This window comes from Pezoporus occidentalis, unplaced genomic scaffold (genome assembly GCF_034315485.1).
Source record: "Pezoporus occidentalis ecotype Australia unplaced genomic scaffold, CSIRO_AGI_Poc_V1 ctg129, whole genome shotgun sequence".
NCBI lineage: Eukaryota > Metazoa > Chordata > Aves > Psittaciformes > Psittacidae > Pezoporus > Pezoporus occidentalis.
In genome coordinates, this window is record NW_026913092.1 from 2296295 (window position 1) to 2321830 (window position 25536).

The window sequence follows — 25536 nt, forward strand, 5'->3', positions numbered from 1 at the left end:
AGAGAAGTTTCACTGGCTTAGCATTGTTTGAACTGCAACTGTGGTGATCAGGGGCATTTAGCAGCAGAGATGCCATTTTAGAATTATACTATAGAGGTACAGCGTGCTCTTAGTGGGGGCTGTCATCAGTGAAATAGTAGCATGTTTAATATTTGAATGACCTTTTTCATATTCCTTGTGAAATTCATTGTGATGAATCAGGGCACATAATACTTTCAGCATTTATGATTTCAAGCTGTTAGAGGTGTGACTGCTTTTGTTGCTCTGTTTTCATCTGATTCATGTCATACATGATTTCAGAATTGCAAGAAAGTATGTTCTTTCTTTTCTTCTAAAAGAAGTCTTATGCTTTAGGAACATGTTTATTTGAAGGGATGGTGATGCACACAGAAAAATTTGGAAAAAGATATGTGCTGAAGGAGCCTTGTCCCAGGTGTCCCAACCTTAATTCTATAATCTGACCCTTGAGGCACTCCACTAGATACAGGACTCCAACTAGACTCCACCCCATAGACTACAGTTCTCTGGCTTCTCTCCTTCAGCCAGTTCACAGTCCACCTCACTACCCGATCATCCAGACCACACTTCCTCAATTTAGCTGTGAGGATGCTGTGGGAGACTGTGTCAAATGCTTTGCTGAAGTCAAGGTAGACCACATCCACCGCTCTGCCATCATCCATCCACCGTGTTATTTCCTCATAAAAGGCTAAGAGATTGGGCAAGCATGATTTCCCCTTGGTGAAGCCATGTTGACTGCCCCTCATAACCCTCTTATCCTTGATATGCCTTAAGATGGCACCAAGAATAAGGTGTTCCATCACTTTCCCAGGGATGGAGGTGAGGCTGACCGGTCTATAGTTACCCGCCTCCTCCTTCTTGCCCTTTTTGAAGACTGGAGTGACATTTGCTTTCCTCCAGTCCTCAGGCACCTCTCCTGTTTCCCAAGACTTGGTAAAGATGATGGAGAGTGGTCTAGCAATGACTTCCGCCAGTACCCTCAGCACCCACGGGTGCATCCCATCTGGACCCATGGATTTATGGATGTCCAGATTGCTCAACTGGTCTCTAACCCATTCCTCATCGACTAAGGCAAACCGCTCCATTGACCTGACTTCATCTAAGGTCTCCGGGGTACAGGGCTCTTCAGGACTGCCTGCAGCAGAGTAGACAGAGACAAAGAAGTCATTCAGTAACTCTGCCATCTCTGTATCTTCTGTCACCAGGGCACCCATCCCCTTCATCAGTGGGCCTACGTTCCCTCTGGTGTTAGTTTTGTCTGCCATGTATTTGAAAAAGCTCTTTTTGCTGTCCTTGACCCTTCTTGCCAGGTTTAATTCTAAGGAGGCCTTAGTCATCCTAGCTGCCTTCCTACATCCTCTAGCAGCAGCCTTATATTCCTCCCAAGTGGCCAGCCCCTCCTTCCATGACCTGTAAACTCTCCTCTTCCACTTGAGCATACCCAGCAATACCCTATTTAGCCACGCAAGTCTCCTTGCCCTCTTCCTTGACTTCCTACGTTTCGGGATGCTCCCATCTTGAGCTCAGAAAAAGCAATCCTTGAATGTCAACCAACTATCTTGGGCCCCTTTTCCTTCAAACAGCCTTGCCCATGGGATTTCCCCTAGCAATTGCTTGAAAAGGCCAAAGTTTGCCCTGCTAAAGTCCAGGGTTGCAATTCTACTTGGTATTCTACTGGTCCTACCACACAAGATCCTGAACTCCACCATCTCGTGGTCGCTGCAACCAAGGCAGCCCTCAACCCTTACTGCTTCTACCAGACCCTCCTTGTTAGTGAGGATGAGATCCAGCAGCACTCCTCTCCTGGTTGGCTCATCCACCATTTGCATGAGGAAGTGATCATCCATACACTGGAGGAACCTCCTGGACTGTGGCTGGGTTGCTGAGTGGTCCTTCCAGCAAACATCAGGGAAGTTAAAATCCCCCACGACACTAATCACTATTTGGCCTGGGTGCCTAAGCAAAATAAGTCATGAATGAAGTGAGTCTGCTTTTGAGAGAAAACAGGGATTATAAATTCCTATGCAGAAGAATATATCCTGTGGAAAAAGAGGTTTTGGGAGCAAGAAAGCATTCAGATGTAAGGAAATGGAATACTTTTCCTGATTTTACTTTTCCTGATTTTACTTTTACTTAAAGGAAAGTACAGAGGGAAAAAGAAGGCTATTTTAGGTTAGAGTGTGTCTGTCTCTGAATTAATAAATAGCTTAATCACAGAGAAAATTAGTCACTTATATTAGTTTAATGGCGGTTTTGTTCTATTTCAGAAAACATAGACATAAACAAAATCCCCGGTTAGGTTTTGTTGCGTAAAAAGCCTCTTCCTTTGTGTGAAAATTCCCTGGCACATATGTGGGCAATAGCTGGGAAGCTTTAAAATATGGGGGGTGGAGAGGTTTAACTTCTTTTGCTCTTTGTTCTGGTACACAAGATAAAGCATTTTGTATATTAAATGTTGGATACATTTAGGTATCCAGCATTTTACAGAGGTGTTTCAGATTGTGATGAATTGTTTTTCCAAAAGAAAATTAAGTGTATGGGTTTTCATTAAAACAGAAGTTTGAAAGGGTACAGGATTTCATAGAAAGATACATGGTGTTCAATACACTTGTCACATGTCTGGAAAGAAAGATGAAGGAGATGAAACACATGAAACAATGTCTTTAAAACAATGACACATGTCACCATGCATGACAGGTTATTCAAGTATTGTACTCCTAATTCAGTAAATTGTTTATTTCTTTTTATTTAATTTATAAATTTCTCTTAACTGTATTCTCTTTCTTCTCTTCTGCTTATTTTTCCAAATATCTGTACTGTGCCTTGGTATCTTATGCTGTGTTTAAACACAACACACTGTTATATTTCACCTGTATGTGTAGTCAACAACAGAGAAACCGTACTTTTTCAGTATGCACTTATATCACAGCACCTTTTGCTAGCAGCTTGTAATGACATCTTTAAATTACACATATTATCTGGCTTTTTATTCATAAGTCAAAAGGGAAAAAGCTTAAGCATTGAAACTATCTCCTAAGAAGTTTGTAGTTTCCTACAGAGTTAGCAAAACCTATTGCAAACAACTGTAATTTACTCTAGTAGGGATGCTTCATCGATTTGATATAATTTTATCTTCCACCCCCAATAGATTTTTCTTATCGAATGCATTTAGTATGTTTACCATGGTTAATTCATGGTGTGATCCAGGAACTTTAAGCGTTGTCATTTTCTGCGTGTTTTTCAGACAGCAGCCAGCTTAGTTTCTATTTTTATTCCGTTTCCTTCTTGAGGCACACGATGCTTAAAAAGTAATTACTTTCATAATAATCTACTTTAAGATTGTTCTCAATTTCTATACTATTCCCCTCCCTCTCTTCCCAAATGCTGTTTGACAGCTTGCTGGCAGCAAATGTTAAAGTGACTATGTTACATCCTCTACAGCTGAAGTGTGTTACAATGCAAGCTAGAAAACTGGTTTCTGGCAAAGAGTTCTGACTTCAGGAACCAGGTCATTAATACATAGTGGCTGTATGGAGGAAGAGCACTGGTGCTTGATTGATGCGATGTGGACTGTATTGAAAGCAGGCTCCCCAGCCTTTCAGTTGAAGGCAAAGGCTTTATGTGAGTAACCTCCAAGAAAATGGAAGTGAGTTAATCAGAAGACAGTGGGGAGAAACTTGAAAATTAATGTAATTTTGGAAGGGTCACTAAAAAATTTCTTGACAATTCACATAATGTTAAGGAGTTATCATCATCATAGCATTGCTGTTCCATAAAACTGGCACACTTTATTCAAGCAATACGCCTATATGTAAAGGTATAAACTGCTTGAGTACAAAAATAATAATCAGTTTAAATGTTTAATCCATCATTTCTGTCAAGGTAATATATTTTAAATTTTCATTGTTAACATATTCAGGAGCAGATGGAATTAGTTCTAAAGTCAAATTGCTAAATCATGGTTGTTAAAAATATGCTTCCACTGTTAGAGCCTGTGCGGTGACAAGACTATTTCAGGCAAATGCATGACACCAGATTGTGACCTTTTACCAAACAAGCACTTCTCATAATTGTAATTGCCTTGGGCTAGTGAACGCTACAATTACGTTCATTTTCACAATAATTGTACACATATTTGAAAAGATGTCATATATCTTTGATACCAAACTTACAATAGTTTGGTATGATTGCAGCTAATTAAATCAGATAGGGAGACTGTACTTAATCATGTTAATTGCTTGAATAAAAAGATACAGAAATTTGTAGATAAGACCTGTAAAGTATTCCCTGTATTCTCGCCGTGAATCCAAACTTGGAACTTTTTTTAAGTTATGCACCCAGTATTGTTGGCAGGTTTTGGAAATATGGATCTCTTTATGATCCTTCTTCACTCCAAATTTCAAGTAAGCATTTGATTTTCACGTAACATGAAAGCTAACTTCAGTCAGTCACTTCTGTTGTCACTAAAATGGCTTTTATTTCTCTCCCTCCATACATCCCGCCAACTGTCACCCCTGCAGTGTAGCTGGGAAAATAAGTTTTGAGTCTGCATCTTCATCTCTTAACATCTATTTCCCATTTTGTTTTGTTCTGGGACCTTGGACTTTCATTTCTAGTGAAATAACCAACTTATTTAAGAGGAGCTTCATGCTGGCAAGTTAATTTTTCAGTGTACTTGTTACCAACATGTTATACAGAAGACCAGACCATTGGGTTTGCACCAATCGACACATTGTAAGAGTGGTCTCAGACTGGACCAACTGGCCCAGAGGCAGAGCTTGTTCTCTGTAAATAAGTAAGGAAAGTTGTAGGCTCTGCTCATGATTTTAGTACGGATCTGTCTAAAGAACTGCAGGTGGGCCTGTGAGTTTTGCATAGAATCACAGAATAGCTTGGGTTGTAAGGAATCTTCAAAGCTCATGTAGTCCAACCCCCTTGCAATGAGCAGTGACATCTTCAACTAGATCAGGTTGCCCAGAACCACATCCAGCCTGGCCTTGAATGTCTTCAGGGATAGTGCATCCATCACCTCTTTGGGCAACCTGTTCTGTTATTTTACCACACTCACTGTAAAAAAAAATTTCTTCCTCACACCTAACCTGATCTCACTTCTTTTAGTTTAAAACCATCGCCCCTCATCCTATCACAACAGGCCCTGCTAAAATGTCTCTCCCCATTTTTTTCATAGGCCCCTTTTAAGAGCTGAAAGGATGCAATAATGTCTTCCTGTACCCCTCTCTTCTTCAGGCTGAGCAACCCCAACTCTTCCCTCACAGGAAAGGTGTTCTATCACTCTAGTCATTTCTGTGGCCCTCTTCTGGACACTCTCCAACAGGTGCATATCTTTCCCATTCTGAGGACTCCAGAGCTGGACACAGTACAGACCCACTTAAAAAAACTGGGTGATGATTTCTGTTAAGGAGTTCAATGTGGACTGCTATGAATATTTGTAAGGTTGAACATAAACTACAGATAAAAGTGCTGAGTAGCAGGAAAATCTTTAAGAAAAATGAATATATTTGAGTAGTTAACTTATGACAGAGTAGTTTCATACTTCTGTAAGCAAATAATTCTCAGCAGATAGAATGAAGGAGACTTTGTTCCTTTTAATTTTCACTTCTCAAAACCAACTGTTCTTTCTTCTAATAGTCAGAAGATATAGTCTATTTTATTTCCTTGAATCTCCTGCTTTTATTGGAGGTCAGTAGGATCTGTCTACTTGCTGTTTAAACTTTTAGCCATCCTAGGATTACAGAAATTTGGCATTGTACTTGTTAACCCCTTGTTTGTTTATCTATCTATCTATCTATCTATCTATCTATCTATCTATCTATCATCTTTCTATCTTTTCTGTGTTCAACTCCTGTTTTTTTCCATTTGTGTATTTCCAAAACCATCTGAAAACATGTACATTATAGCTACTTAAATATCTGAAGAAAATAGGGAATTTAGAAGCTAAAATACTCTGTCTGCAGAGTGTAAACACAACAGTTTATATGGAAGAGTACAAAAGTGGAAATGCCTGTTAATGAGGTAAATCCATTTTAAGAAGTGCATTTTAAGGTGCCTTTACAATAATAAAAATACTAACACGCACAAATGATCTCAGAATATCTGATTGTTCTGAACTTCAGAGTACCTTTTTGTGATGTGGATTCATAAAATTAGAAATTCTATTGTATGAAGTAATTCTTGTGATGAAAAATCATATTTTAGATGAGTTTTTCCTGAGTCCGCTGCCAATGCTCAGCTATTAATAACTTGGCTATCCTTACAAGCAGTTTTTAGTAAGTCTTTCGTTTTTCAAAAAATGCCAACACTTGTCAGAGACATTGGCCCTTATATTAAAAGTTCAGCAGGTGAAAACCTGTTTTAAGAAAGTTCTGAAATCACGTTCTTGTGTGGGTTATTGTGTCAGAACTCTGGTGCAAAGTTGTTCTGTCTGGGGTAAAGCAGAGGTGGATGGGAATGAAATGGCCTCCCTTCTTTATCTGAAATACATTATTATAGAAAATAAAGTAAGGTGATTAGGAAGAATACAAAATTACTAATACAACAAAGATTATTTCTTTAAGGTCCCTTGAACATGTGTTGGTTATTTTACCCTGCTTTGAGCAGCGGTTTTGGGCTACATTACCTCCAGGTTGAGGAGCTTTCCAACCTCAACCACTTCGTGATCCTGATATTTCACACAATGAGTACACTCTTAGAAACTCTTTTTGAAATATTCCCATATTGATGAGACATTCTGATTAATATGCGAATAAGGCACAAATTGCCTGCAAAATTATAAATCTTTCAGCAACACTTTCTGTTCAATAGATTTATTTCTGCGTGCTTTTAATAGCTTTACAATATTTGTTTGTGAATGTGTTTAAATCAATTCAACATTTCACATGATAATTTTATAGTACGATTTGCTATATACTTTTAATTAGCACTGCATTTCTGCATTTTCTGTTCTCTGGTGTATATGGTTTGGTTTGAATTGAAGTATGTATTAAAGCTAAATCTCCTCCTTTCTCACCTTTCCCTTTAAAAAAAGAAGGAAGTTGTAGAAAAGACGTGCATACATTAAGGGGTACACATTCCCCATAACTTCTTTTACCTTCCATATTGCATCCTAGCATGAGGTTTTCCTCAGGAAAATAGCTACAGCATAGCTCCAGGGTTCTTTCACACCACAAATGTTCCCAATTTCTTGCTTATTGATTTCTGATAGCTTGAATCCACCTTGTACTTTAAAACTAGTTGTATTCCCAGAAGAGAAACACAGAATAATATACCTGGCTTCGACATTTTTTATTATTTATTTATTTTCTTGTTTTTCTATTGCTGTCATAAATGAAATATATTCATTTCACATTTATCAGAAGTGAGTCTGACTGAACAATGCTTATCTTGTAGCATGTTGATGAACATTTTTTAAATATGCATGAAGGATAAATATATACATATGAAATGGGTTTGAGAACCCACAAACACTTGATAAATTCAGTTCTATCAAAATAATGATGGGGAAAATCTTCAAGTGCTGCAAGAGTTTGAAGCTTTGCATTTATACATAAAGCAGATGATTTCAATAGAAATGTGTGATGTTGTCATGCTTTCTTCCACTGTTCCTTATGCAAAGTGAATTTGGGAGTGATTTGCTTTTGCTTCTCATTCTCTTCCTCTCTGTCACTGAGCATGCTTGAAAATGATATTTATTCCTAACACAAAAAATACCCACAAGTTGTTTTGTTGTTTTTTTTTCAGGAGTGTTTTTTTTAGCTTCTATAGTGGTTGTCTACATTCGCAATTTGTGATTAGTCAGCTTGATTAATAATTTATTGCATTACAGCCTGTTAAGCTTGCCACCACACTAGCTGAGGTACCATTTCTTGTAACATCACTGTTTAGTGTGTATTCCCCAGTGATCAGCTCTAAACAACTATAATGAGGCTTTAACTGGGTTTGTATTAAACAAATAGGGAAGCTGAGCGGTGGGATAGGAAGCAAAGTGGAACACCATAAGCATGGCAGTTCTCAAACTGCTAAAAAATATAGTAATTACCTTTTTTCTTTCTAGTTGATCTGAATAATAGTTTCATTATTTACCTTTGGCCCTGATCTGATACTTTCAGTGTTTCTAGATAGGGTTTTATATATATATATATAATGATTCAGTCATTAGAAGGGCCTGTGATAGCTTTTGAGGTTCAAGTGAAAGCCACTGGTAACAATGAAAACTATGCCATGGATGGTAGTATAACACAATACAGGAGAAAACTTCTGTATGTACCACCAACACATGTTACAGGTGAAACAAACTTCTGAGGGAGGCAATAATTTCTGGATCATCTTTGGGAGATGTTACATGCAAAAGAATGACAAATATTGTGACTATACCTAACCGATAAAACTGAGTCAGAAAGAAAATCTTGGAATAGTCTTTATGCTTTTGACATGTATTCTGACCTTTGTACATAATGTACAGTGCCTGGTTTTCCAAAATACCCAGTAACTGCGGGGTACAATGGGAATGGGATATCAAAAGACTTTGAAAATATACCTAAGCGTCTGTCAGTGTATTTTAGTAATTAAAATACACACCTTTTAAAATGTTTCTCATCCCTCACCCTTGTTAATATGTAGAAGGCTTGTTTGGGTTTGGTCTTCTTTTGGGTTTTGTTGGTAGCATTGCTTCTTTCTGAGTTTACTTTGTCTTGGAATATAATGTAGGAGCAGAAGGTGTCATCTGTTTTTCATTTGATTCAGAAGATCCTCTTTTTCTTCCTTCAGTATACTAGCTTGCTGTCCAGCCTGGGGAGGCACTGTGTCCTAATGTTTACTGCCTAAAGCCTGTTTGATAACTAAGAATTTAAGAACATTAAACAGAGATGCCAGTCTTTTGGGCAGACTGCTCCTAGCCAGTGCGCTACCTAGCAAAGATGGCTGCTACTACAGGATAGTAACTTCTATTTGCCTTCTTTCTCTCCTTAAAGGAGATGGAGCCATGTAATGCAGTAGTAATTTCCTACACCTGTTTATGGGACAAAATTTGTTCCTTGCTATCAAAACTAAACACAGACGCCACAAGGATGAAATAGTACCAAGGAACAATCTTCCAATCAATACAAGAATGATAAATTTTTCATATTCTGTCTATGATTTTGTCATCTGTAAAAGCTGCAGTATTTCTGATTCAATGCTTTTCTTTCTCCATTTCCCAATAACACCAACTTAAAGTGTTTGCTACAGCTCTACCTTTTTAGGTTCTGAAAACTAGGTGGCCAAAGTGACAACTATTTTTATCCTTTCTCTGGCATGACAGGTTATGCACTTCTTCGAACATGCGAAGGAAGTCAGCTATATGAACTAAACTCAAAGAGTATTTGTATACAAAACCAGCTATGCTTACACTTTCTACACAGACTCTACATTACAGATTTCTTATCCATTGGGAAAAAAAAAAGTCTGATTTGCTGGAAAATTAAGTTTTCAGCCAAAGAAAATTTTCAGGCAAGTCACTTGCTTTCCAGCGATTTAGATTCCTGCTGATACCAAGTGGGATTTACAAAAGCACAGGAATTTAAAAAATGGGATTCATATCAAGTCATGAGTTTTTGAGAACTGGCATGACACTTGGGCTCCTAAGTAGCTATACCATTTTTGAAAACCAGAATAAGGCTCCTAAATAACTAATGATATATTATAGTGAAGTATTGCACAGTAGTACTCAATTAGCTCAAATGCTAGGAGCAGCACAGATTTTTTAGGAGGGCACTCTTCCCTTGCTCACTGGCACAGATTATTGAATTTCTGAAATAGAGTATTTTAGCTCAAGACACAATAGTGCCTAATACATTCTTTCTAATGGGCTCATAAAACTCTGGACAACACTGAGTAGTGCCTTGTAGACAGACTCCAAGATAGATTAGGAAATTCTAACATAGATAGCCAGCCCTTCAGTTGAAATATGAGTTTGTATTAATTTCTGATCTCTTAACTTCAGCCTTGATTCAAACCGAAATATTGTGAAATATAAACTGCTTGTACCACAAGAGCCAATAAGAAGAAATGTAGGCAGACAAAGAGTAATATTAAAGAGACCTTACTCCAAATGTTGTATTAAAAATGAACACTTCTGTTTCAACGCCAGAAACCACAAAACAACGTGTCATGGGGTTTGGTTTTTTGTGGTTTTTTTTTTTTTTTCAGTCAAGAAAAGTGGACATTTCTACTGAAAATTTCAGAATTAGAAAATTCCTGAAAAACAATTTGTGTTCTGTGTAAACAATATATATACAGCATTATGAATTCCTCCTTACATTCAGAAGAAATAACAAGTTTGGTGAAAATTAAGCAAAAGCTTTTCAATTCCTCTAGCTGAAGGTATTTGATTATGAAGAGACCTGAGTAATAGCAATCAAGACAGTTATTGTGAATTTATGATGGTAGATATCCTGAACAGAAATAGGATGTCTTAGATTTCTAGCCAAAGAAAACATATCTTTCTGACCAAAGAAAACAATGTACAAAGAAAACAATGATTTAGTAGTCATTAATCTCCTTAATTTATAAAATTAACTTTGTCCAATCACCATTTTCTGTTTCCACATGAAAGTAAGAGAAGACTTCTTTTTAAAAAGGTCAACTAAAGAGAGGGAAGTCTGTCATCATTTTCCTATTACCCTATTACCCTATTACCCTATTACAGTATCTGAAAAATAAATAATCTAATGTGATCTACATTTTTTGGCAGCAATAGTGCTTTTTATTAACTTGTTTGTAATTAAGAAAGGGTGTTTTGTGTTGTGTTTTGTTTGTTGGGTTTTTCTGTTTGCTTGTGTATTTTTTAATATCAGTATTATTTTTAACATGATTTTCTGGTTTAAGAGCTTGCTTTAGCGATATTGTTGTATATAAATATATACACATTTTTTACACCTATTTTTTTATGTATCAAGTATTAAATAATGGTTGTGTAAGCACCAGCTTTCATAACATTTCAGTAGACCAAATATTTATGATGTCTAATCTCTGTTTGTTGCCAAGTTAACGGTATGATGTGTGCTAATATAACATCTGCCATACTAGGTTTTTATAGGGAGCTTTAGTTAAAGCTTGGTATATCAAATGGACAGTAAGTGCCAGATATTATTGTTCTCAGGCATGCTCCCCTCCCTCCCCTTACATGGACTGCATAACTTTTTGATTTTAATGTCCTGTGGTAGACCTTGACTTCCTACCATGTTACAAAACAGAAAATCTATGGAAACTAAAACTTCAGGCCTAGGCTTCAGACAAGTTTTGTGTAGAGATAATGGAAACCTGAAGTCCCCTGTGCCAGGGTTCATGCTGTTATGAGAGGGTCTGAACACACAGTATAGACCAGGCAGAGCGTTCATGAGAAAATGAACATGAGCCGGCAGTGTGTGCTTGCAGCCCAGAAAGCCAACTGTATCCTGGGCTGCATCAAAAGGAGCATGACCAGCAGGTCGAAGGAGGTGATCCTCCCCCTCTACTGTGCTCTTGTGAGACCTCACCTGGAGTATTGTGTGCAGTTCTGGTGTCCTCAACATAAAAAGGACATGGAACTGTTGGAACAAGTCCAGAGAAGGGCCACGAGGATGATCAGGGGACTGGAGCACCTCCTGTGTGAAGACAGGCTGAGAAAAGTTGGGGCTGTACAGCCCGGAGAAGAGAAGGCTGCATGGAGACCTCATAGCAGCCTTCCAATATCTGAAGGGGGCCTATAGGGATGCTGGGGAGGGACTCTTCATTAGAGACTGTAGTGACAGGACAAGGGGTAACAGGTTAAAACTTAAACAGGGGAAGTTTAGATTGAATATAAGGAGGAAATTCTTTCCTGTTAGGGTGGTGAGGCACTGGAATAGGTTGCCCAGGGAGGTTGTGAATGCTCCAGCCCTGGCAGTGTTCAAGACCAGGTTGGACGAGGCCTTGGGTGACATCTTTTAGTGTGAGGTGTCCCTGCCCATGGCAGGGGGGTAGGAACTTGATGATCTTAAGGTCCTTTCCAACCCTAAGTATTCTATGATTCTATATTTCTATGATCTGTATGATAAACTGTAGAGTTGTACAGTGCAATTTGCATGGCATGTACCCTAAATCCAGCCCTATCCCATCTGCTGCATAGACACTAACCCTTCAGGACACCCTGTGAATTCTCCAGACTTTCTAAACCTGATTGTAAGAACAAATATTTGCTAAAAATAAAAAAGAAGGTACAGACCTGCCAGAAATTTTCTGGTCAAATCCCCCTGCTCAGATTTGATCTTCAGCAAAGGTAAGTTGCTGAGGGTCATATCTAGTTGGGTTTGGAATATATACAAGAATGGAGACTCAACGTCTCTGGGCAACCTGTTCCTATATGTGAACACCTTCATAGTGAATAATTTTTTCCTTATGTTTAGGTGGAATTTCCTGTGTTTCAGTTTGTGCCATTGCCTTTTTCCTGTCCTTTAGCACTGCTGAGAAGAGTCAGTTTCTGTTGTCTTTACTTGCCCCATGAAGTTTTTTATGTATGGACAAGATCCCCCTGTACCTTCTTTTCTCCATGATGAGCAGTCCCAGCTCTTTCAACATCTCCTTGTATGAAATGCTCCAATCCCTTAATCATCATTTTGGTCCTTTACTGTCCTTATTCCAGTATGTCTACATCTCTCTCATGTTGGAGAGCCCAGTACTAGACTCGACAGTCCAAATGTGTTTCATTACATTTGACTAAAGGGGAAGGATCACGTCATTCAACCTGCTGGCCATGCTCTGCCTAATGCAGCCCAGGGTGCTGTTGGTCTTCACTGATGCAAGAGCACATTGCCAACTCATGTCTAACTTGTTCTTTACCATCCCAAGGTCCTTCTCGGCTAATCTGATTAGTTGACTTCCAACCTGTGCTGGAGTGTGAGGTTATTCCTCCAGAATTTCAGTACTTGGCATTTCCCATTGTTGAACTTCCTGAGGCTCCTGTCAGATCATTTCTCCAGCCTGTCAAATTCCCTCTGAGTGGGATCATACCCATCTGGTTTATCAACCACTTTTCCCAGTTTTGTGTTCCGTCATACAGGTCACTAATGAGAACGTTAAACAGCATTGGCCCCAGCACTGATCCTTGGAATACACTGCTAGTACAGGCCTGCAGCTGGACTTAGTGCTGCTGTTTGCAATACTCTGAGTCCAGCAGTTCATCCAGTTTTTACTGGATACTTAGTCCATAGTTAGTTTGTCAGTGAGGATGTTTGAGACATCAGTGACAGTGTGAGACACTGTCAGTTCTTGCAAAAGTTGAGATGAACATCAGCTACTGTCCTCACATCCCTGATCCAGTCAGCTCATCACTGAAGGCTACTAGGTTGATTAAGCACATTTTCTCCTTTATAAATCCATGCTATTTCCAACTGTTTTCTTCTCTTTCATGTATTTGCAAATGGTTTCCAGGACTATTTATTCCATCACCTTCATAGGGGTCAAGATGAGGCTGTCCAGCCTATTTCACCAAGATTCTCCTTCTTGCCTTTCTTGAAGATGAGAGTGACATTTGCTATGTTATAGCCCAAAGTGTCTCAGCTTAAAAGCAAATAAGCCCAGTTGAATGGAGCAGATAAAAAATAGCTGGCTGAGAGGGCAGGAAATTTAATGTGCACTAAAAGAGAAGTACAGAAAGGGAAAAAAAAAACAACAAAAAACAACAAAAGCTCTCATATTGTTCACAAAAGAGGAAATTATGGATTTTTCTCACTTTTTTTTTGGGTCACAAGAAATTATAGTATGTCCAAATAGCAGAGCTAAGACAGATTCAGAAAACTAAATCACTGAAATGACTCAAAGAACAAATGAGAAGTATACAGGTCTAAGACAGAATCAGAACAGAATGAAAGAGAGCAGGTTGCCTTTTAAATAAGATTATTTTGAAATAAAGCAACAGAATTAAAAGATTGACTACAAATCCTGAAAGAGGAAACTCTGTGTGATAGGTAAAAACTTGCAAGGCCTTTAAATGTCAGCTCTTTGGAAGAGTTGAAGTGCTCAGGGTGCATAGGGTCTTATTCCCTTTACAAGGCCTCCTCAGAGGCTGAGAAATCTCATTCTGAAATGTCAGCATTATCAGCAGAAAGATTTAATTATGAAAAGAAAAGCGTCGAGTATCTAGAATTTCTGTTCAAAGGTCGTGAGCTACAGTATTTCCAAGAACTATCTGCCCTAAATCTCAAAACAGGAGAGAATAACAAAAACAAGGCATAAGGAGATCCACATATATTATTAAGTTTCTAAAATTCTAAAATTAAGTTTCTAAAATTTACAGTAAATTACTTTAAATGAGGGAAAATATACTTCAGTTCCTTGAGTTTGAAATCTAAATCTGAGACAGCTATATGAAATAATAGGCAAAAATAAAAATTAACGATAAATTTCAAGGGAAAACTTTAACTATTGTGACAAGGTTGAGGAAAAGAAAATATAGTGAATGCTAAAATTCTACTGGCAATCATAAAACTGAAGCTGAATGAGAAAATGTAGTTATTTCTAATTAATTGGACAATAAACAAGATTTTCTGGGAGTCATGCAGTAAGGATAATACAGTAATTTTTAAGAAAACATGTGTTTGGTCTTGTCACAGAGAACAGAACCTTACGATACTTTCCCCACTATATTTTCTATATTTTAACGTAGGGAAAAAAGAAAAGAGAATAGACGAAGGGAACAATATAAGAGAACCTATTATAATATGCAGAGAAATTTTAACAGTGATTGTTGCAGAATGGTTCCTTGTTGTGAAATGTGTGAGTCTGGCTTGTTTGTCAAAACTTCATGATTTATATAACTCTGTTTTGCTGCATGAATATGCAAACTATTCAGGTAGTCCAATTGTGAAGAATACTGTGTATGTTTCTATTTGTTTCACCAGCTTTATACAAGATCTATACAACATACCCTTGAAGACTCCTATAAACAAAGGCATAATATAACACATAGATATAGGAGCAACAGAATACTTTTATAAGTTTTAAAAGCAAATAAATATGTCTATAAATAGTTATGGCAAGGATTATGTCCCATATAGATACCTCCAAAAATCATTAGTATGTGATGCCAGACTTAAGAAGTGCTAGGAGACTACCTCCCAAAATTTTTCATTAGTCTTGAACAGAAACAATAGAAAGAAACTGCAGCATATACAGTTTAACTGAGGTGAACTGGATTTGCTTAATCCTGGTTTCACCCATTGGTAAAGACAAGGATGTTTTAGGGAAAGGTCTGTGTAGGTAAAACTGGAGAATAAGCCAAACTCAAACCAGTAGCATAGTGCGTGAATACAAAAACGTGCCAATTGTAGTGGCCTTTTCTGTCCTCAGTTTATTTTGACTTCTAGTTGCTGTCATAATAAAGGGAGAAGGAACAGTTACAGACCACGCAAAATGCCAGATCCTATTGACATGTTTTATAAGAGTGACCTGTTACATGTGAGCAGCAACTGGTCTGGGCATCCTCCTCCAGAAGTGTAAAAAATGTTTATGCAAAACACCCACTTTTGGTACTCTGGCAGGAAGAAGGATGGTTATTTTGGCCTAGAGGACTCATATGAGGCAGTAATATAAACATGAAAAAGCCAAAATTTCTAAATGTTGGTGAGGTTCTCCATTAAGATGAAATATCAGAAAATTGAAATACAAAATATCAGAAAATATCTGAGTGTTCCCAGATGCCTGGTTTCATTGTTTCATTCTTCTGTGAAGAAGAACTTCTATTTTAATTAAAAGCACGGATAATATATCACACTTGTTTATAGCAACAACAGCAACCATCTTGTTCATCATTTGTCAGGTTTTCGTCAGGTGATCTGATGCCTCCTAGTGGACAGCCAAATTTAATAAACCATACAGACAGGCTAGGCTTTAGCATGGCATCATTTTCATAGACTTACGTAGAAAATCACATATCCATTTTCTTGCTTTAGGGATTAGTTTCATGCAGAAACAATGGTGTAATGCATAGAAATATTATGAAAGAGAGGAAAAAATATTTTGGGTATTTTAGAACCTTTAACTTTTTTTTTGTCTTTGTATGTTTAGGATCTCTTGTTCTTTTCTTTTCTTTTTTTTTTTTTTCCTTGGGATAGGGAGGAGGAATAAATATTCTTTTAGGATTAAAACCGTTCTTTATTCCTTTCTTTCCTCTTTGTAAATACAAAATATAACTTTTAAATCTGCCATGCAAAGAGACCAATCATGTCAAGATGTTAGGCTAATATTTCACTCAATAGTTTTAACTACATATACTCTTTGGTGCTTTTGTGTTTCAAGAATGCATTAGCATTTGTGATGACAGCATTTTAATTATTTGTGCTTTTTCCTTGGAGACCACCGGGAAATGTCACTCTGTGTTCAAGAAAACTAACAATTAAAAAAAAAAAAAGCAATATATACATCTTCTCTGAGGTCATAGGGGTAGCCTAAGTATCACATCAGATTCAGGTATGGCCACACGCAAAGACTTGTGGTCAATGGCTCAATGTTCAGCTGGAGACCAGTAATGAGTAGTGTCCCTCAGGGACTGGTGTTGGGACTGGTCTTGTTCAACATCTTTCTCGATGACATGTACAGTGGGATTGAGTGCGCCCTCAGCAAGTTTGCCAATGACACTCAAGCTGTGTGGTTCGGTTGATACCCTGGAGGGAAGGAATGCCATCCAGGGAGACCTTGACATGCTTGTGAGGTGGGCTGATGCCAACCTTATGAAGTTTAACCATGCCAAGAGCAAGGTCCTACACCTGGGTTGAAGCAATCCCAGGCACAGCTAAAGGTTGGGCAGAGAAGAGATTCAGAGCAGCCCTGCGGAGAAGGACTTGGGGGTGTTGGTTGATGAGAAACTGAAAATGAGCCAGCTTCAGTGTGTGCTCGCAGCCCAGAAAGCCAACTGTATCCTGGGCTGCATTAAAAGGAGCACGACCAACAGATTGAAAGAGGTGATCCTGCCCCTCTACTCTGCTCTCGTGAGACCTCACTTGGAGTTTTGTGTACAGTTCTGGTGTCCTCAACATACAAATGACATGGAACTGTTGGAACAAGTCCAGAGAAGGGCCACGAGGATGATCAGGGGACTGGAGCACCTCCTGTATGAAGACAGGCTGAGAATGTTGGGGCTATTCAGCCTGGAGAAGAGAAGGCTGCATGGAGACCTCATAGCAGCCTTCCAGTATCTGAAAGCGGTCTATAAGGATGTCGGGGAGCGACTCTTCATAAGGGACTGTAGTGACAGGAGAAGGGATGACTGGTTAAAACTTAAACAGGGGAAGTTTAGATTGGATATAAGGAGGAAATTCTTTACTGTGTGGGTGATGAGGCACTGGAATGGGTTGCCCAGGGAGTTATGAATGCTGCATCCCTGGCGGTGTTCAAGGCTGGGTTGGACAGCGTCTTGGGGGACATGGTTTAGTGGGAGGTGTCCCTGCCCATGGGACAAGTTGGATCTTGATGATCTTTAGGTCTTTTCCAACCCTAACTATTCTATGACTCTATAGTTAGAGATGAACAGATAATGTAAAACCTCAACATCTGGCTTCATTTGCTGTTCTCCCATATTCAAACTGTCATTAAACACAAGTGACTTGCTAGTTAAAAAATCTTAAATAGGCTTCCTGCAAATATTCTTCCTGTCTTCTAAGATTTCATTTTAGCAATGTCATTTCTTTTCTCAATATGCATCACTGTAAGTTTTACATAATAATGGTCTCTTTAGTCGTCGCCATTTTATCTGCTGTTGCACTTTCTCGCAGAAACTGCTAATATTGTCTTTAATGCTCTACATAGTTTTTTAGGAAATTTTTCTGATGTAAAAAATATGAGGATGTAACCTTCAGTTTTGGAAAGACATCAGAAGAAAGGATTAGGTATGAGAAATAAAAACTGTATTCATTTTTATGTCCAGAGCAGGAGGTTTGGGGCATTTTAAATGTGCAATAAGACAATGAGAAAGTGTCGTTGTTTAAGGCCAGCTGCCACGCAGCCCCCTACTTCACACACACACCCCCCAGGACAGAAAGACATGAACTGAAAAAAGAGGCAGAATTTTTTTTCTTTCTCAATGCAAGATTTATGTGAACATTTCAGAAGATAGAGCTGATCTTTAATCTGTCGAAGTAATAGCTAGGTCACATTAGGTTACTCATGGTCACATGCCTATGGCTTCACACATGTAACTTTAGTATCTGTATATGTATCTGCCCTCAGTTTGAACTGCTTGATTCAGTGTATAACCTGCCTTGTTTACACAGTGAGACAGTTTTACAAGGCTACTGTGCAATTCATGGCATACATGTTTTTAAATGATGCCCTTGTGAATGAAAACTAATCTGATTGCAGCTGAGAAATGAGATTTAAGGTTGTTAGAAGTATCAAGATATTATAAAGAATTCCCTTTCTATGGAAGTCCTTACCATACATATTTTTTTTTAAAGGCAATGATTTTTCTAGTGATATATTTGAATACGTAGAGTTATGCATACGTTAGGAGAAATAAGGAAAAAACCAACATCCTTGTATTGCATTACCTAAGTTTTGCTCTGCTCACAATTGCTCTAAGGAACCTGAGAGTTCCCCAAATTAGTATTCATCTGGGCAGTAACTGTGTATACCAATGTTTCAAGGCTTCAGGTTCAGGCTGCACATAATTAATTTTATTGCAGCCTGTGGTATACTACTGTTACTGCATTATTTCTTTTACAGACATGATTACTGGGAAAAAAAAAAAAAGGAACCAAAATCATACGCAACTGTTTTCCAAGGTACAGCACTTATCAACTGAAATGCTATAGTTTTTCCTCCTATTTTTATAAATACCTGTGATTCCTAAATATTGCCATCTACAGCAGCTTTTCATAAATGATGGCTTTCTAATGACTGCTTTATTTCAAGAGCCCCATCATGATACGGACCCTATCACAGCAGTATAAAAATCAAATCTATTGTTTTAATCTCATTTGAAATTTTCTCTGCTGCCACTGATATAAGTTTATCATGCTTGAAAATGCTTGGTTAAATGTTGAGATGTAGTAATTAGAGGGGTAAGCACACCACGTGCACTTAATAGCCAGACACCATCCAACTCTGAGGGCATGAGGAGTAGGGAGTAGTGCCAGGCACCATGCTCAGAAGTGCCTGAAGGTTCAGCTTTTAGTCAATCAGACCTAATGTCCCTTCTCTGACAGAGATGCCTTGTCCCCAGAGTGATTTGCCTGTGGCAAAATTAGCGGAATGAAGTGAGCACAAAAAGAAATCTGACGGTGAAGTCAGAGAAACAGTGTGGACTTCAAGAAAAGAACTCCATCCCTCTGGCTTCTTTTGGTTTCAAAGTGTATGAATATTTTGCCTTAGCATAGCAATGAATTCCTTGCCTGATTTAATTCTGTGCCTTAGTTGCAATGCGTTACAGGGCTGTATCAGTCATTTTTTTCTAAAAATGGTCTAAATTCATAAACATAAGAGGTTTAATCTCATTTTCTCAAATCTCAGAAGGATCAGAAGGGGTTTCATCCTCAGAAAGGAAGTTTTACTTCAATAAAAAAGTTGAAGAAATACTCTGAAATATAGATAACTCAGACTGGCCAGGTAAGGCAGCCATTCCTGTGATTTTTTTATTTTTTTTTTTCCCCTGCAGGAAGTGTCTACCCAATAAATTGGCTTTCTGAGTTGCAGACAACTCCACAGCCCTTCCTGCCTCTAAGAAACTGAAATTAACTGTAATCATTACAATTTGCAAGGAAGAATCTGAGAGCACTTTGCAAAACAGACATGAACATAGAAATTTTGAATTTTTTTTTTCTATTATAAGTCTTGTAGGGTTTGACGCAGTTCTATTTTTGATATCCAGATTTGTGATTTTTTTTTATGTACAGTTTGAATTAAGCTTTTCTTCATTAGCTCTGCTAAATTGTAATAGGTGGGTGGTCTCTTCAAATAACAGAATTTTGCATAGGGAAATGTATATTGTGACCATAAGCTTCTAAACTTAAAAGGGCAGCTTAGAAAGAGCAGTATGGAAGTAGGCAGCTGATGTAAAAATATTATCTTCCGGCTAGTTACCAGAAGGGTGACGGATTGTGATGGCTCTCACTTTCATTACCACAAGATAAATTGTTCAATATGTTTTAAAAGTAAAACCAGTCTGACAGACTTTGAATATGAATTTAGGCACTTTCTCTTTGAGCAGGATCAATATATCTGCAACTGGATTGTATCTCTGGAGTTAAATAGTAATTTTTAATAAAGCTTCAGAATTGGTAACATGATTTTTTTTTAACTTTAGTTTGTTTTTAATCAAAATCAAGTTTGACATATTTGTGACATTCGTCACTGGTGGTTCGGAAATCAAATATAAGATTGGCCATAAACTTGATTTATGATCCAGTAACCCATCATCTTTGTTTGTTTGTTTGTTATTTGTTTTTTTCTTTTTAAAGAATTTGACCTGTCAAACCTCATTTTTTTGAGAGGAATATACCAGTTTTCTTAACTCTTAAGTGGGAAAGAAAGGAAAAAAAAACCAGACTAAACTATCAATAGGGAAAGAAAGAAAAATAAAAAGTGGGGAGGGGGAGAGAGAGAGGGAGGGAGAAGTGCACCCATGCATCAGTAGGCGATAATATCCAGGAACTAAGATTCTTGCCGACAGGCGAGAACTCCCTTATGCAAGAATAAGAATCTGAATACTCTGTTCCGACTGTATGACAACCCTGTTGATAACTACCTGGTGGGTAGAGGACCCTCTCTTTGTGTTTTTTAAACACATTCAAAAGAATTCTGGTTCTTTGTATGCAGTACAGAACAGGAAGTGCTTTGAAATCATGAATATTTTTGTAGGACATGAAAATTATTGCCTTGCAGCATCTATTCATGAAAAAGAAAAAAGTTGCTTAACTTTTTAAGAGACCAGATGTAGTTGTGAGTTTTGTAATTTTTGTTTGATTCTAGCTGTTTAGTAAAAGTTTAGGAAGCAAGGATGAATTTCTAGGTTTGCTGTTTGATTTAGTAGGTAACTGTGCCTCAGTAGACCCATCTGAAAATTATATTAATTTTGAATAGCCTGTTGCATGGTGAATTGACCCAGTTAAGAAGCCAAATCCCATGGTTTGAAGGACATAAAACAGCTTATAGGAGACGCATATGTCTACTTCAGAGTTTCTAAATCAAACAAGGGTTGCAGATACTCTGTGCTGTCCATTAATGTTGCTATCTGTGGAGAATGTAAACTTGAAAGAAAGAGAGGCAGCTGGAGATATTTCCACCTCTGCCTCAGTCCATATGGATTAATTGCAATGAAAACCTACATATATTTGCAGGTTAATAAATAGATGAAATAACAGACACTAAAGGTGTTGATTGGCTGCGGGCACATTTCAAATCACCTTTGAAAATCTGAGATTCTAATTATACCAAGTTACAGAAATTATTTTCCTTGCCTGTATTACTCCCATTCACAATATTTCCCTACAGCCTAAACCTCTCCCATGCAGAATACCCAGGGTATTTTTTTTTTTTTCATTTTCAAGATGGGTGAATAAGTTTGCCCTGGAAGATGTGATTGCTTGTAGTACAGACATACCCACAGCAGTGTTAGATTGGCAGGCATCAGTAGGGAATGCAACACTGAAATACTGATATTTGCCCCAATTTAAAGAGCTTAGAGGTGCACCGTCTTATTAAGCATTAATTCTTCCTGGCCACAGATATTGGTGACTATCACATGTCAGTCTTTCCTTAACTGAGAAAAATACTGTTTTCTAATCTACTTATTTCTTGCATTCAGATTAACTCCACCAGTTACTATATCTTTACTTAGAATGAGAAAACTTTGTTTGCTGGAAGAGTTTCAAAACAGATTTAGAACAACAGTGACTCAGAAGATATTATCTGATGAATGGTAATTGACTTGAAAATGACAGAACTGCAAAACTGAATTTAAATTCATAGTGGATGATGGTTAAAAAATTGCAATGTGCTGATAAATTATGAGCCTTTACAGAGGACTAAAGAAATGGAAATGACTAATTTTTCAGTTTAAGAAAAAATGTATTTTGAATTCCTTTGCCTTCTATCCATGTTATCTCCCATCCACCAAAAAAAAAAAAAAAAAAAGACAAAAGAGAAAAGAAAAATGAGCTAAAAATAATTCAAATCAGAAAACAGTGTAAAGAAAAGTCTTTCACAGCTGTGGCTCTCTCCAGAGTCGATAGTCTAGAACTATTTCCTATAAAAGTATAAGAAAGTAGAACCTGTTGTTGGAAAAATTAATGGAAGAAAAGTCTGTGGACTAAATCCTGTTCTTTTCCTATCCTTGAAGAAATATTTTGATTCAGTCCTAGATTTGATAGGGTCAACATCCCAGACACCAATTGGGTGGGTCTGTGCTCTGGTCAGATAAAGGAAAACCTCTGTAATGCAGACACATGTGAGTAGATAATGGATCCATTCTGTCATTGTTGCAAAGTTGAAATTTGTATTGTACATTTTAAAAGGCATCATACCTTAATCAAAGAGGAGAGGAAACAGTAAAGGGAATGCATAAACCTCTCCTGCAATTCAGCTGACAGAAGATGAGTGTGTTTAGTAGATTAAACCCATACACATGCGGATGTATGTGTCAGTAAGAAAGGGAACAGTGATTTTGACAAGTTGGAGGGAAGAAATATTATAGAGTTATATCAAAATGTCAAATGTACTTTAAATCTCTGACAGCCCATAATCTGTGTTAAAGACTGAAGTACGAATTAATGTTGAAAAGCAAAATATCAAAGTGTTCCAGGTGACTACAAAAGTTGGAGCTTTCCCCTGAACATTTACTATAAATTTTAAAGAAAAAAATAAATAAATGTTCTTTTTTTTTCATATTGCATGCACTTATCTGTCAGAGATCAGTAAGGATTACACTTGCTATCAACAACAAATGTAGTACTAATCAATATCACTTCTGTGAATAAAGTATGAAGATGTTATAAAAATCTAGTGGAATGACTGCACTATTTAGACGCATGGTGTGCACATGCTTCAACAACCTTCAAAAGCTTTTTGACCACTACAAAACTCTTCCTATTACAAAATTTGCGTAAGTCTCCTAGTATTATTTCAGGGCAGATCAGGAGGAGGAAAATAATCTTCTTAGAAAGTAATCTTACTAATCTTGACATTATTTCACTGTATCTGTCCCTTGGATTTTGAAAACTCAGCCTTTTTCCTAGTATTCTACTGTCAAATGTTTCAGTGATGGCAATATCTTTTAAATACAATTTTAATCAAAATTTCAAAATTGTTTTACAGTAACTTTGATCATATTATTTATCTGTTAATAACTACATTTGATAGAAAGGTAATTAAATATTATAACAAACAATGAAATGCTGGATAATATTTATGAAAATACAAAATTATAATATATCAGTGCATGTTTTTTGTGAGAGTTTAAAGAGATGAGTTTTATTAATGGAAGTGAATTCAATATCTTAGCATGTGAAAGATTCTAAATATCAGTGCCATATTTACTCTCTAAGCAGAAATATTTACAGCTACTGAACACATGAGCATTATTTAAACAAAAGAAAAACTGAAACATATCTGAAACAGTAGGTATAAAATCAAGTCTTATGCTACCCAATAATAATCAGAAAACTAAATATGTGAATGTCTTTCTTTTCTAGCACCACTAACAGATAAACCACCGAAGCTTTTGCATCCCTTGGAGAGTAAGCTAACAATTCAGGAGACCCAGTTAGGTAAGTAGCAAACACATAATTTATATTCAGATTTTATGAAGGTATTTGATGTGTTAATGTATGAAGACAATGTGACGGTATGTTGACAATAATTTCATGGAAAAGACTTTAAACATTGTTCCATGGAGAGATGTGCCATATATCATCTAAAAGATTGTTGTTCACGAAAAAATTGGTAGCAATTGATACTGAATAATAAACTCTTTAATGTTTCAGATATTGGAATATTAAACCAGATGCTGTTTTTTACCTTTGCTGAAAGTCTACAGTTATGTTTACCTGAGCTTTTCTTTCCAAACTTCCCCTTTTCTATATATTTCTATATACAGATATAGTGGTGTAAATTCTGCTTCAAAGAATTCTTTGCTTTGGCGATTATTTGAAGAATTTCAAAGCTGTTCTGTAATTGTAAATGTTGTACTAGTCTAAAACCATCCAGAAAACAGTGAGAAGTTAATATAATAGGACCTGATTATTCTGAATGTATGAATATATATATGTAAAGATAAATGGAGAGAAATTGATGCATGAAGAAAACATTTTGCTTATTGTTTTCTAGCCTAGTGGATGGTGGGTATATTTTTTTCACTTTGGTCTCCTACTGCTGTACAGGTAATTAAGACTCCAAAGCTAAGTGCATGAGTTACTAGAGTTTGCAGGATTTGACAATCTATCTCATTTGTAGATGGACACAGAGGGCAACTTGTAAGAAATAAATAGTCCTCAGTAAGCTATGCTGGAATTATGGTTTGGGGTCAGAACAGTAGCCTATTGATAGATTCTCTAGCATGTTAGCTACAGAAACAAATGGAAACAAACCTGGTGGTTTTCTAAATCTCATTAAAAAAAAAAAAAAATGGGAAGCAAAACTCACTACATTCTGCAGCACCAGAAAAAGCAGAAGGCTTGCAAATTAATTCTGACAGTCATTGGCAGAACATTTTATGGTCCTTGCCAGTATATGGCTAATAGTGGACAGAGAATAATTCCTTTGTTTTAATATTAATAAAATATTGCTTTAAATTATTCATGCTATTCAGGTAATATTCTGAGATGCTCATATATATGTTTTCAGAAACAATTATAGAAAAGGAAGATGTAACATATTTCCCTCTAGAGCTACTTTCTGTTGTTCTGAAGGTATTGTTTCTGATGTACCAACTCAGAAAACTTCTGTATGACAATCCTAGATGATACTACCTTTTTGCTTGAACAAGCATAGGGAACAGAAAACAAAGTGATTCCACACATTTTTATCCTAACTAATGTTGCTTACTCAGATATTTTTGATGAAAAAAAGCAGAAGGGAGAACCTTTTGGGGCTTTGATGCTGACTTACTAAATATACTGCATGGGTAAGACTATTTCAATAAAAAGTGAAATTATTCATGGCTGGTTTTTACTATGATTTTTAGAATTAATCACATTTGTTTTCTTGTAGTTCTAAGAAACTAAATAATTTGAGAAGGGCTGCATTTGGAAAAGACATTTTCTAGAAAACTAAATAGCTATTGATGAATATGAAAGAGTTAATCTGAAAATGTCACTTTCAGGCACAGATGGGAAAGTTTAACTGTGAATGAATGTGAAGCTACAATACTTAGACTTATATCAGGAAGTTACAAGAATATATTAATCTGTTGTTTAAAAGCATGTTAAAAACTTAGAACTGGTGCAAGTGCAAAATAAGTGATAGCTCCCTGACATGAAAATTATGTTGTTCCACTCCTAGATCCAATGTCGTGGTTGT

The 25536-nt window shown here is 37.1% G+C and overlaps 1 protein-coding gene across 3 annotated transcripts in view; it reads left to right on the forward strand.

Moving 5' to 3' along the window:
* IL1RAPL1 (interleukin 1 receptor accessory protein like 1) overlaps nt 1-25536 on the forward strand; it is a 723738-nt gene that overhangs the window by 530033 nt on the left and 168169 nt on the right. For all 3 annotated transcript variants that reach the window (XM_062608066.1, XM_062608065.1, XM_062608064.1), the window contains one exon: nt 23712-23786. In XM_062608066.1, the coding sequence (XP_062464050.1) occupies nt 23712-23786 (75 nt within the window). The remainder of the gene's footprint in view (nt 1-23711; nt 23787-25536) is intronic.